Source organism: Panthera onca, chromosome A3, assembly GCF_046562875.1.
Source record: "Panthera onca isolate mPanOnc1 chromosome A3, mPanOnc1 haplotype 2, whole genome shotgun sequence".
Lineage (NCBI taxonomy): Eukaryota > Metazoa > Chordata > Mammalia > Carnivora > Felidae > Panthera > Panthera onca.
In genome coordinates, this window is record NC_138341.1 from 48661004 (window position 1) to 48675075 (window position 14072).

At 40.0% G+C, this 14072-nt stretch overlaps 1 protein-coding gene across 1 annotated transcript; it reads right to left on the bottom strand.

The window, feature by feature from the left end:
* Nucleotides 1-3402: 3402 nt before the first annotated feature.
* MRPL19 (mitochondrial ribosomal protein L19) lies at nucleotides 3403-14072 on the bottom strand. Its single transcript, XM_078444642.2, has 6 exons — nucleotides 13936-14072; nucleotides 13645-13762; nucleotides 8487-8605; nucleotides 8138-8272; nucleotides 3938-4119; nucleotides 3403-3791 (listed from the first exon to the last, which is right to left on the bottom strand). Exons 1-6 carry the CDS (start codon nucleotides 14036-14038, stop codon nucleotides 3570-3572), a joined length of 879 nt encoding a protein of 292 aa, XP_078300768.1. The 5' UTR covers nucleotides 14039-14072; the 3' UTR covers nucleotides 3403-3569.

Below are 14072 nucleotides of genomic sequence, written 5' to 3' on the forward strand. Positions count from 1 at the left end.
AATAGGTAAATTAATAAAGAGTAAAAAATAAATAAGGAGTAGAATGGGATTTACCAGGAGCTTGGAAGAGAGGGGATAGGAATAGAGAGTTACTTAATGAGTTTGTTTGTGGTAAGGAAAAAATTCTAGTGGTGGCCACACAGCATTGTGAATGTAATTAATGCCACCCGAAACATACACTTAAAAATTGTTAAAGGGCAAATTTTGCTATATATCTTACAATACAAATTTTTATCCTATACACATTCATATATTAAGATTTACTTTGTTTCTGGAGGAAAACTCACAAGAATTTTAAAGATAATTTTAGAGTGAAAAACAGTATTCATTGTGTTATGAACACATGTACTTATGAGCTGATCATATTTACCCAGCTTTAGATCTTGAAATGTATCATTCATCTGCTCCTCTGCCAAGGTTGAATGAAGTATGTTTACCAAGGTAAAAAATGAACAGGCTTTAATGATTATCTTTTGACAAGTTAAAGGGAAAAAAAGTATCGGGCACCTCGGTGTGGCTGTCGGTCAAGCATGACTCTTGATTTCAGCCTCAGGTCACAATCTCATGGTCATGAGATTGAGCCCAGCATCGTGGAGCCTGCTTGAGATTCTTGATTCTCTTTCTCTCTCTCTCCTTCTGCCCCTCCCCCACTCATTCTCTCTCTCTCTCTCTCTCTCTTGCTCTCAAAAAAAAAAAAAAAAAAAGAGGAGAAAAATATCAGACTCTTGTTAAAATTTTTGAGCTTTCTCAGCAAGTAATACATATAAGTGGTAAATTCCACTGCTTCCTAAGTGTAATCAGAATGTTGTGTAACAACTATTAGTAAAAAAGATCAAGGATGCACTGAATGTTGAGAACCCCAAGGTTAATATCTAAAAATTTATTTTGGAGAAGAAATCTATTATTGAAAAAATGGCTACATAGGCTAATTTGTCAGATGAATTATTCAAATTACCATTAAAATACACCATAGGAAAAAAACAAATCCACAAGGACAGAGAAAACAGGACAAGAGGCAAGCAGTACAAACCACTGAAAGCCTATGAATGAGACACAAAACCAGAGGAGAGAACAGGACACGAAACAATCAGAACACAATTCTGACAAAGCAAACGGATGGATTAGCAGACTCAAGAAAGGCAAATCAAGCCAGCAGTGGAGAAAGGTGAGAATCAACCTAATTCACCCTCATAATTGTCCAGTCAGCAGATTCAATACCCCGGCAGCTGGGGGTTAAGGACAGTGGCTAATAGAAGAACCTAATGAGAAGTATTTGGAGGTTATATGCCTAAAATCCCTTCCTCTATTCCTCACCATTGCTTGTCTAGCCCTTCCCCACACCAGTAAAAGGCCAGAAGTTTATTCTCTAGACATCTGAAAGACAGTTTTTCTGGACTTCCGGTACTGAGGGTAGCAAGCCAGTAGCATGTTGGTGGGGAGGGGAAAGTTGGACAAGCTAGAACATACACATATAGTGACTGAAACCCCATGCTTCTTCCCCCATCAGGTTCTCACAACACCGGCAGACAGATCCTTGCCATCTAGGAGGGAGACTGGAAGCCTCTACTCTGGAGAATGTAACCAATCCAAGACATTCACATACATGGAGGACAGAACTCCCAAAACAAGTCCACCCCAATAACTCTAAAAACAACCCTTCTCACAAGTCCAAGGCTCCTAATCAGCTTTTTAGTCCACTATTTGACCAGAAATAGACAGCCAAGAATTGTCAGATGTCCTGGAAAAGCCTAAAACAGGAAAAGAAAAAAAAAAAATGTGTGCGCACACACACACACACACAAAGAAGAAATTTGAAGAAAACAGATCCTACAGAAAAACAACTTCATAAAAAACCCCAACAAAACAACAACACACAAACACTATCATGAATGTACTGAATGGTAACAGAAGACATCCATAGGCAAAAATATAAAATAAGAACAAAGTACCATGTAAGAAAAGGAGCATCCAGAAATCAAAAAGGGATCTTCAGATTTAAAATTATGAGAGCAAAGAAGAGTTAGAAAACTGAATTAAAGAGAGATGAGGTTGGGGAAGGGGGGAAAGAGATCCAGTCCTGGAGAACCAACATCAAATTAACTTCTCCCAAAAGAGAAAAGCAGAGGAGAGGAAATCATCAATGAACAAGAAGTTTCCCAGAAACAAAAGACACAAGTTAGCATACTGAAGGGCTCATCAAATACCGGACATAATGGATACAGACCCACACCAAAGCACATCACTGTGAAATTTCATTACCTTGAGGAGCAAGATAGTCTACAAGCTTTCAGGTCACAAAGAACTGAAATCGAAATAGTTTTGGATTTCTCAACGCAACTGGAAACAAGACGGTGTAGCAGTTATCTTCAAAATTTGGAAGGAAAACTACTTCACACCTAGAATTCTATAAAATTACCAAATAGGACAGACATGCAAGGACTCCAAAGATTTACCTCCATACATACTTCCTCTGAAAGCTACCAAAAGATGTGCTCCACCGAAATAAATTAGTAACCAATAAAATAAAAAAACCAAACATCCAGAAAAAAATCAGCACAGGAGAGAAGTCAATGCAAATCCCAAATTAGCCAGGCACCAGAGGGTAGATCTGAGCAGCATAATTCAAAACAGGTTGAGGGTTGCCCTCAATACCATATGCCATCATATGCCAGATTTCCATTCCACTCTCAGCTACATGGATCAGCAAGGACACACACATTGTCCTACAGAAGCATAGTTCTGACCTATCCTGTGAGCCGGAGCTTGATTCTTCATGAGCTGAAAACCAGCAAATATAGAAGTCTACTCCCTCCAACCCCATTTCTGCCAGACATCAATTGTCAGATGCCCTGTGGTGAGCCTTCTTGTTAAGCAGGTCACTGCTTAACACTCATAACCTTGGCCACAAACTACCTCAAAGTGACTTTTGCAAACAATCAGAGAAAATGCAGCCAGACTATGAGCAAAAGACTGTTACCTTCTCCATGAAGCCTTCATGTAATAATGATAATTTTGTCCTTTTTTATCTGCCAACAGGTTTTCCAAAACTACCTATGTTGTTTTAGAATGTATATGTATACAATAAAATCAAACGAGACACAAGGGAATGATTAACACAAAGTCAGGATAGTGCTTGTATCTGGGAGGGGAGAAGGATGCAATTGCAGACACATAAGAAGCTTCTCAAACCCTAGTAAATGTTCTATTTCTTAACCTTCCTGGATCTTACTACATGTTTCACCTCTTAACCCTGAGGTGGGTACATCAATACTCACTCTATTATTACTCTTTATATCATACACTTTTTATAATTTATTCCACAAACTGAAAGAAATCCCATCACTTCCGTGTTCAGATTCCAAGCTCAATGAAAAGAATTTTGGTAATGATTTGACTCTGAAGTAATAAACTGACATGCTAATTTTATTTTTTTGCAACAGTACTCATAAACTAATGAATGTTTAATTGATTTGATGACTATGTCCTTATATATAAAATTAAATTGGTCTTTAAGTAAATCCTCTGGGAGTCAGCACATCCTCTGCAAATAACCAAACTGAGTCTCAGAATCAGGATTTTCTCGATGCTTGAATTTCATCCCATATTGCAGCTTCAATTTTTGAAGTGTCATATTCCCTCATCATATCAAACTCAAGCCACGGCTGACTCCACTTCTGAGCTTCTTTCATTTGCTCTTCAGTCAAACAAAGATCAAATCTGATTCCTTTAATATTAAATTTTGGACGTTCCCAGCGTTTGGACCAGGGCTTAGGCTTCATTTTTACTTTCAGCTACAGATGATATTAAAAAAAAAAAAAAAAAGAAAAGAAAGAAAGAATTTTGTTTAGTAGCAAGCAAAATTCTTCTAAAAGTTTTCATTAAGGTGACTCTTTCTTACTCTATATAGAACTTTCAGTTCTACAAATACAATTCATACCTGATTAACAGGAACATCGTGGCTAGTTTCTTGTACGACTGGCTTCATATTCATATCAAAAGTGCTATATTCAGGAAGGGCATCTCGTAAGTATAGCAAACTATCGTCCAGCCGTTTCTCTAATTTGACCACTTGGATCTCTTGGATTCGAGGATTATAAAGTTCAAAGCAAATCTCAACACCTAAACAGAGAAAACATATTCTTACAATCTGAACCCAGACGCCTATATACGCCTTATACAACAGTAAAAACTATTTTATAATGGAACTAGCACAGGGTTTTGCACATAGGAAATGTGACATAAATTTGTAATTTTTAAGATAAAGATTACCGAAAGAAAAAGAAATAAATTAAAGTCCATGTAGATTAAAAAGTGAAAAAAATCTGAGTTAGAATGATAGTCTAAAGAAAAATGTCTTCTATAAATACAGTCACACATCTCTTCACTTCTGGTACTATTTTTTTTTTTTTCAAATCCTTTTTTATTTATTGGTCTGGCCCAAAAAGATCTTAAGAGACCATGATAACAGTGTTAAAATTGTTTAGGGTCTAGTATCAGAAGAGGGATTAGATCCTGAGAACGTTTTCTTCATCTCCTTTTCTTTTTAGTTTTTAAATATACATCCAAGTTAGTTAGCATATAGTGCAATAATGATTTCAGAAGTAGATTCCAGTGACTCATCCCCTATGTGTAACACCCAGTGCTCACCCCAACAAGTGTCTTCCTTAATGCCTCTTACCCATTTAGCCCATCCCCACACTCTTCACTTCTGACACTATTAACCTGGAGAAAATTTGAGTAAATTCTTCACTGTCACATTTTTGTTTGTTTCCCAACTACTTATAAAACTTGATCTCCTACATTAAGGGCAACAGGAGTAATGATGCAAAGAGTTAATACATTTTTAAGTTCTAAGTTTGGTTTAGAAGTCCCTCCTAAGGATGGCCTAAGTTTTATTTATTTATTTTTTAATCCAGATCAGTTCCTTTTTAAATTTTTTTTTATATTAGAGAGAGAGAAAGTGCACAAGTGAGGGAGAGAGGCAGAGGGAGAATCTTAAGCAGGCTCCACACTCAGTGCAAAGCCCAATGCAGGGCTCAGTCCCATGACCCTGGGATCATGACCTGAGCCAAAATCACGAGTCGGACACTCAAACAACTGAGCCACCCAGGCACCCCAGGGTGGCCTAGGTTTTAAAACACGCTGGGGCTCAGGGCACCTGGGTGGCTTAGTTGGTTAAGCGTCCGACTTCGGCTCAGGTCATCATCTCACAGTTCATGGGTTTGAGCCCTGTGTCGGGCCCTGTGCTGACAGCTCAGAACCTAGAGCCTGCTTCAGATTCTGTGTCTCCCTCTCTCTCTGCCTCCCCTCCACTCACACTCTCTCTCTCAAAAATAAATAATAAAACATTAAAAAAAAAAAAACATACTGGGGCTCTCCATATGAAGCAAGCTAGGAACAGCACTGCTGTTTCAAGATGCTACAAGTAATAGTTTAAGATACATCCTCTGTTAGCACCAAACACTTAAGGGAAAGAGTATATTCTGAGGTTTCCTGAAATAATCCCAAGAGAAATACAAATATGTATGAACAACATTAACATCCACTATTTATTTTTTTTTTTATTTTTTTTTATTTTTTTTTTTATTTATTTTTGGGACAGAGAGAGACAGAGCATGAACGGGGGAGGGGCAGAGAGAGAGGGAGACACAGAATCGGAAACAGGCTCCAGGCTCCGAGCCATCAGCCCAGAGCCTGACGCAGGGCTCGAACTCACGGACCGCGAGATCGTGACCTGGCTGAAGTCGGACGCTTAACCGACTGCGCCACCCAGGCGCCCCAACATCCACTATTTAATACCAGGATTTAATCCATTATTTCCTATATACCTATTCTGTTCCAAGTACGGATCTAGGGACTGTGCCTATAGTGAACTCAAAATAGATCAAATCCTTCTCCTCTCATAGAGCTTATATTCTAGTGGATGACAATAAATAGACACACCAAAATTTCATTTACAATTCATAATTTAAGGTAATTTCATATAGTCAATATAAACAGAGTGGCTGGGGAATAAATAGTATATGAATAGTATAGCCAGGGAAAGCCTCTCTAAAAACACAATTTAGACTGACACTACAAATAGCCAAGAGTACTCAAGGCAGAAAGAACAGCAAATGCAAAGGCCCTGGGGTCTTAACAAACTTGCTATATTGGGGGGAAAAACAAAACAAAACAGAAAAAGGTCTTTTTGGCTGGAGCACAGTAAGTCAGTGGGCCAGGAAAGTTAACCAGGGATACAGCATAGCTGCAAGCAGGAAGGAGGCAGGGCGGCATGGACACGAGTGGTGGCCATGGAGACGGAGAACCAATCAAAACTGGAATATATTTTTTGGAGATTAAGCCAAGAAAACTTGACTGACTGGATATATGAAGAGAATAATTAAAAATAGCTCCTGAATTTTTGATTAAGTACGTACGCAGTGGTGCCACTTATGGACATAGAAAAAACCAAGAGGAACACACTGTAAGGAAAACAATCTTATTCTGAGCTTGTCGTATGCTTACAAGATATCCACCCGGAAATGTCAAAGAGGTAGTTGTATGTACAAATCCGGAACCTGGACAGGGTCAGTCCTTGAGATCTAAATTTGGGAGTTCTCGGGGCGCCTGGGTGGCTCAGTCGGTTAAGTGTCTGACTTCAGCTCAGGTCATGATCTCACGCTCGTGGGTTCAAGCCCCACGTCAAGCTGTGTGCTGACAGTGTAGAGCCTGGAGCCTGCTTCGGATCTGTGTCTCCCGTTCTCTGCCCCTCCCCTGCTCATGCTCTGTCTCTCTCTCTCAAAAATAAACATTAAAAAAAAAAATTCTTTTTTTTAATTTGGAAATTCTCATCATATGGATGGTATTTAAAGCCAGTGGACTAGGAAAAACACCAAAGAAAGGAGTATCGATGGGGAAGGTTGAGACAGGTTGTAACAGTCAAAAGTACCTTAGAGGAGGGCAACAGGGAGTGAACATTTTTGGAGTATTCAGTGTTCAGTACTTCATGTAGAATATCACCCACAACGGACCACAACACTAAGGCAGAAACTATTATATCTCAGTTTTAAGAAAGAATATCAGGGGCGCCTGGGTGGCTCGGTTGGTTAAGCGGCCGACTTCAGCTCAGGTCATGATCTCGCGGTCTGTGAGTTCGAGCCCCGCGTCGGGCTCTGTGCTGACTGCTCAGAGCCTGGAGCCTGTTTCAGATTCTGTGTCTCCCTCTCTCTCTGCCCCTTCCCTGTTCATGCTCTGTCTCTGTCTCAAAAATAAATAAACGTTAAAAAAAAAAAAAAAATTTAAAAAAGAAAGAATATCAAACCAAGGTCCATCTCACACACCTATGATCATGGTTTTCTATTGCAAGCCTTCTCCAAACACATGATCTGATCGAAGGCACACATTTCTGCAACTTGTAAGCCCTGCTAAGCTCCGACATGCACGGCACCACAGGTCATTACAAGATGAGTCCCACATCGGGCTCTCTGTTATCAGCACACAGCCCGCTTCAGATCCTCTGTCCCCCAATCTCTCTGCCTCTCCCCTGTTCAGGTACTTGCTCTCTCTCTCTCTCAAAAATAAATACACATTTTTTAAAAAAAGAAAAAAAGAAAATTTTACTGTTCTGCCATGTCGATTCATAATGTTTCTAGAATTTTGCCACTTGGGCCTCTGTCTTATTTATTAGGCATAACAAACAAGTTTTGCCTTTTTAAAAATTCCTCTAATTCTTATCAAACAACGATTATTGTGGTGACTATCATAATATAAAGCAAAATGGGGGCATTCATTTTAGGGAAAAGTGACTCATACAGACATCATTATGTTTGTCTTAATGTTCTCATGGGTTATTGCCCCCTACACTGAATGTTCCCCACACTGTTAATAGTCACTTGTCTCCTCCTGTGATGCTGGCAAAGGTCGGAAAATCTGACAGTGGTCGTCCTGTGATGAAAGAGCCCTCAAGGGAAAGCACAGCACTGACTGCTTACTCAGCAGCCTCCAGTCTCATCCCATTCTTAGGCCACGGGCCCAGGTCAGGCCCCGGAATCCCTTTCACTTTCAAGTTCCAGACGTTTTCTCCCGGCATGCAGAACACAAAATAGAACCTGAGATACCATTTTCCAGAAAATTAAACTAATGAAATGGAAGCTACCTTGTCCTTCAATAGTATTCCTAAGGATAAAAGTAGCTCCAAGGCCTGCTCCTGATCTCTGGATACAGATCCCTAGAAACCGGCTGGTTTTTCCGCTGGCATATGGGTCAGCTGTCGTAACACGAAGTATGCTTCCTACAAATTCAAAAGAGAAGTGAACTTTTACAAGACTTGCAGAAACACACAAACAGCATTTCTAGGTAACCTCCTAACTTCCTAAATATTTTAATATATTAGGAATAAGTATCTCATCTGGGCAAAACCCAGATCTGTGAAAAACACTCTTCCCTATGTGAAAAAAACTAAGCCCGCCCACCACCAATAATGAAAGTGTGCAGCTCTTACTGACCAACGTAGAACTCTGGAATGTGGAGTATTTTTCTCCTCTCTAACATATCTTTTCTTTCCATCTGAAATTTCAGAGGATTTGTTCTTCCCCTTGGAGGAATAAATTCAGGACTCAAGAACCTGTGAAGAATATAAATTAAAAAAAAATTAAAGGCAAACTTAAAAATTAAAGATTATGATGTTGACGTGTTTTATTCTTTCTTCCTAAGAAAAGTTGATTATTTATTTCTAAAACTGTTGTCGATGCTCAAGAAAATAGCTAACAATTCCTGAGTACTCACCTCACATCCTGTTAAAGGTTTACGACACACCGAGAGCATAAATTAATCCTCACGACAATTAGGCGAGCATGCTGTCATCATCTCCTTTCACAGATGAAAATGAAGCTTGCAGAAGGTAAACTAACGTACTGTTATATTAGCTACAAACTAATCAAGTCAAGATTTAAACACAGGCATGTCTGTCAGACAACAAAGCCTATGGCCATAAACCACAAGCCTCACATCGAGTTGTGCGTGTTAAAATAAATTACACTGGATGGGCACTTGGGTGGCTCAGTCGGTTGAGTGTCCAACTTCGGCTCAGGTCGTGATCTCGGTTTGTGAGTTGGAGCCCCGTGTCAGGCTCTGTGCTGACAGCTCAGAGCCTGGAGCCTGCTTCTGTGTTTCCCTCTCTCTCTGCTCCTCCCCCGTTCATGCTCTATCTTTCTCTCCTTCAAAAATAAACACTAAAACAAAATTTTTTTTTGAATAAATTTAGTCTGGAAAAATACAAATATAAATCATTAACGATGACCTTAAAAATAATCTCCCTCTTCTCCTCTTTAACTTCTCTAACTTCTTCCTTCCTTTCTCCTTCCTTTCCTTCTTTTCTCTCTTTTTAAATAGGCTTCACAACAATCACACAGCCCAAGGCAGGGTTTGAACTCACGAGACCCTGAGATCGAGACCTGAGCTGAGATCAAGAGTCAGACATTTAACTGACTGAGCCACCCAGGTACCCCTAAGCTAACCTCTTTAAAAGCATAAATGACATTACAGTGAAAAATCATGTCCCTATCACCCATCCTAAGAAATAAATGATCAATACAGTTGAAGCCCCAGTGCACCCTTCCCTCCCCCACAGTTAATTACTATGGGGTAATTCATTAAATTTGGTGATGATTCTTCCCATGAAGTTTCTTCCTTTTGCTGGTTCACCCCTTTCTCAGGAGCTTCCCAGGTACACTCTGAAACTGGGCCCCATACTCTAAGGACAAGGAGATACTGAAGAAAGAGGCAGGCCACTCAGGGTGGGTAGGTTACAGTTTTAGTAACAGCAAAGGGAATTCACATACAGGCTTGTCCTGGGTGGCAGCAAGACACCAAATCTTAAAAATTTACAAAGAGTGGCACAAAAACAGACACTCAGATCAATGGAACAGAATAGAGAACCCAGAAATGGACCCACAAACGTATGGCCACCTAATCTTTGACAAACCAGGAAAGAATATCCAACAGAATAAAGACAGTCTCTTCAGCAAATGGTGCTGGGAAAACTGGACAGCGACATGCAGAAGAATGAACCTGGACCACTTTCTTACATCATACACAAAAATAAACTCAAAATGGATGAAAGACCTAAATGTAAGACAGGAAGCCATCAAAATCCTAGAGGAGAAAGCAGACAAAAACCTCTTTGACCTCTCCTGCAGCAACTTCTTAACATGTCTCTGGAGGCAAGGGAAACAAAAGCAAAAATGAACTATTGGGACCTCATCAAAATAAAAAGCTTCTGCACAGTGAAGGAAACAATCAACAAAACTAAAAGGCAACTGACAGAATGGGAGAAGATATTTGCAAACGACATATAAGATAAAGGGTTAGTATCCAAAATCTGTAAAGAACTTATCAAACTCAACACCCAAAAAACAAATAATCCAGTAAAGAAATGGGCAAAAGACATGAAGAGACAGTTCTCCAAAGAAGACATCCAGATGGCCAAGAAACACATGAAAAAATGCTCAACCTCACTCATCATCAGGGAAATACAAATTTGGCTAACATTAACAACTCAGGCAACAACAGATGTTGGTGACAATGCGGAGAAAGAGGATCTCTTTTGCACTGCTGGCAGGAATGCAAACTGGTGCAACTACTCTGGAAAACAGTATGGAGGTTCCTTCAAATAGTTAAAAATAGAACCACCCTACGACCCAGCAATTGCACTACCAGGCATTTATTCACGGGATACAGGTGTGCTGTTTCGAAGGGACACATGCACCCCCATGTTTATAACAGCACTGTCAATAATAGCCCAAATGTCCATCGATTGATAAATGGATAAAGAAGATGTGGTATATATATATATATACACAATGGAGTATTACCCTGCATCAAAAAGAATGAAATCTTACCATTTGCAACTATGTGGAATGAACTAGAGGGTATTATGCTAAGCGAAATCAGTCAGAGAAAGACAAATATCATGACTTCACTCATATGAGGACTTTAGGATAGAAAACACATGAACATAAGGGAAGGGAAGCAAAAATAATATAAAAACAGGGAGGGGGACAAAACTAAGAGACTCTTAAATATGGAGAACAAACAGAGGGTTACTGGAGGGGTTGTGGGAGGGGGGATGGGCTAAATGGGTAAGGGGAATTAAGGAATCTACTCCTGAAATCATTGTTGCGCTATATGCTAATTTGGATGTAAATTTAAAAAAAATAAAATGAAATAATTAAAAAAAAATTTACAAAGAGGCCCTAAGTGGTCTCAGTCACATACACTATGTAGGTATTTTCAATACCACACCATCATCTCGAGGCTATGTCTTTGGAGCAGCCTCTAGGAGCAGAAAAGGCAAGCAGAACCCACATTCCAAGGACAAGGGAAGGGGTGAGGAGCCGGGGTTCAGCCCATGGGTCAATCAGCAGTCATGTCTTTTTGATGATGATCCCCAACACTCATTTCCTACTTTGAAACTTTTCAAGCCCACCAAAAAGTTGAAATAGTAATACAATGAATACCCATATACACACCATCTCGTTTCATCAACTGCCAACATTTTGACATATTTGCTTTATATATACATATAATTTTTTTCCTGAACTATTTGAAATGTCAAATAGCAAGGTATTTCATCTCAGAATACTTTAGAAAGCTTCTAAGAATAGGGACTTTCTGCTACATTTATCACAATACCTTTATGACACCTAAGAACTTCTGCAATAATTCAACAACAAAATCTAATATGTAGTTTGTATTTAAACATATCTGAACTAACAGTATCTAATTGTCCTGGAAAAGGCCTTTTGTTGCCCAATCCAAGCTACCATCAAGCTTCACACATTATATCTGGGTATTACTCGCTTTAGTTTCTTAAACTGCTACTATTCCCCATTTTTGTATTTTTATAACACTGACTTTTCTGAAGAGTCAAAAAACCTACTGTCTTATACACCATCCCTGGATTCTGGAAATGTTTATTGTTTCCACATGCCTAGACCAAGGTTAAACATTTTGGGTAAAAATATTATAGAGGTGATCATCTTATCCTATCACATCAGGAGGTATGTAATGTCAGCTTGTATGGCTATTGGGAAAGCCATAGGTCTGATTTCTCTGTGGAGAATTTCCCTTGTACATTTTATACTTTACATATGCATGTATGTATGTAAAATGTACATATGCATTTTATACTTTACATATGCATGTATGTATGTAAAATGTACATATGCATTTTATACTTTACATTTGCATGTCTGAGCAATATAAAAAATGCTATCATACTATATCAATTTTTCTGCAGGTTGTTTTTTCTCCACACATATTTATGAAGTTTATCCATGTCAGCTCCAGTTCATTTATTTTTCACTGCCATATAATACTCCATTATATAAATGCATTTGCCTATTCACCTACTGATGGATATCGAGGCTACTTCCACATTTTTGTTTGTTATAAATACCTTTTGTATTCATTTCTGTACATATTTCCTTGTACATATTACTTTAAGTTTTGTACCGACTGGGTGGAAAGGTATACACAACCTCAAAATTACTAAATTTTGTTCAACTGTTTCCCAAAGTAATTATACAATTTACATTCCCATTTAACTGAATTATAATAACTGTTGCCATTTAAGAGAGATATTCCTTTCTCAACTTAAAAAAAAAAAAAAAAGTTGTGTAAGGAAATGTTTTCTGAATCTCTACCTTCCATAAATTCAATGTTCAACTTAGAACAGGATATTTGCAATGTTAAACACACACACATAGGCATGCGGAGATAATCCAACCAACAAGGAATAGCCAAATCACACCAACTTTTTCCTGCTAAAATTGGCTTTTTAATAAGGTTGTTATACAACTAGGTTACCTAAACTTACAGATACCTCCAAAGTTGCCACCATTCATTTAAGTGAACCAGGCTTTTAAACACACTGGGTTTTATTTGTTGTTGTTTTTTTTACGTTTATTTATTTTTGAGAGAGAGAGGGAGAGAGAATATAAATGAATATGGCCGCAAGCAGGGGAGAGGCAGAGACAGGGAGAGAGTGAATCCCAAGCAGGCTCTGAGCTATCAGCTCAGAACCCGATGCTAGGCTGGATCTCACCAACCTTTAGATCATAACCTGGGTGGAACTCAAGAGTCCGCCGCTTAACGGACTGAGCCACCCAGAAGTCACTTAAGCACACTGTTTTTAAAAGCAAATTCAAGACCCCAATTACCGGAAAATTTTATCACTGTATAGCATTTTCAGGAAACTAAAACACGTGTGTAGGGAAAGGAAAACAGGGTGAGCTCTGGCCAATCCATTTCCACCGAGGCAAGGAATGGTCAGTTTCTCAAACAAGTAAAATACTATGTACTTGAGAGGAAGATTCTTGATACAAGCTGAATGCTGAAGCAAAGAGCTTCAAATAGGGAGAATCCTTGCTTTTAGTTCTGATTTAATAAGGCTGCAGAGAAAGTTCAATGCTAGAAAAGGGGAAAAGGGGGGAAGACAAACCTGAGGTGGTTGAGCTTTGCACACGAGCTCATGAATCCTGCACACAAGCTCGTGCAGTGGGGGTTCCACCTCTGCTTTAAAGGCGAGATCTCCAAAGTAAAGGCAGGTTCGCAAGCGCACAGACCCAAAAAGCGGGAACCGCGCGCCGACCTGGGCCTCACCTCCTTTCCTGACGAGGGGGACCGCGCTTGTCCACAATGACCGGTTTCGGCGGCGGCTTGAACGCGCCCGGCTCCGAAGGTCCGGTGCTCTGCTGTCGGCTCGGCCCCACGCGGGCCCCTGCAGTAGCGGGCGACAGAGGTCAACAGAACTCGCCCAGAACTCCCGCTGAGCCCTGCAATCTCCCCAACTCGCGGTCCCACGAAGGTTGCTCCTGACTTCTAGGCTTGCCTCCCTCGAGCCTTGCCCCGAGCTCCCTCTTCCCTCCGGTGTGCAAGCCCCGCTCCACTTACGCCAGGTGACGGAGGCTAGCGCAGGAAGCAGCGCCCTGGCGGCTCGAAAACTTCGAGACAGGTCCCTTGCGGCCCCGCAGGCCCCCGCAACGGAGGCCGCCATGACTGCTCGCTAAGGTCAAGACTACAACTCCCAA

What these genes read in the sequence shown, in the direction of transcription:
- MRPL19 (XM_078444642.2), bottom strand. Translation starts at nt 14,038, where the DNA reads ATGGCGGCCTCCGTTGCGGGGGCCTGCGGGGCCGCAAGGGACCTGTCT. An exon ending in GAATACTATTGAAGGACAAG is followed by an intron (nt 4,120 to 8,137) that starts GTAGCTTCCATT and finishes TTCTCTGTTTAG; the next exon opens with GTGTTGAGATTTGCTTTGAA. An exon ending in ACGATGTTCCTGTTAATCAG is followed by an intron (nt 3,792 to 3,937) that starts GTATGAATTGTA and finishes TATCATCTGTAG; the next exon opens with CTGAAAGTAAAAATGAAGCC.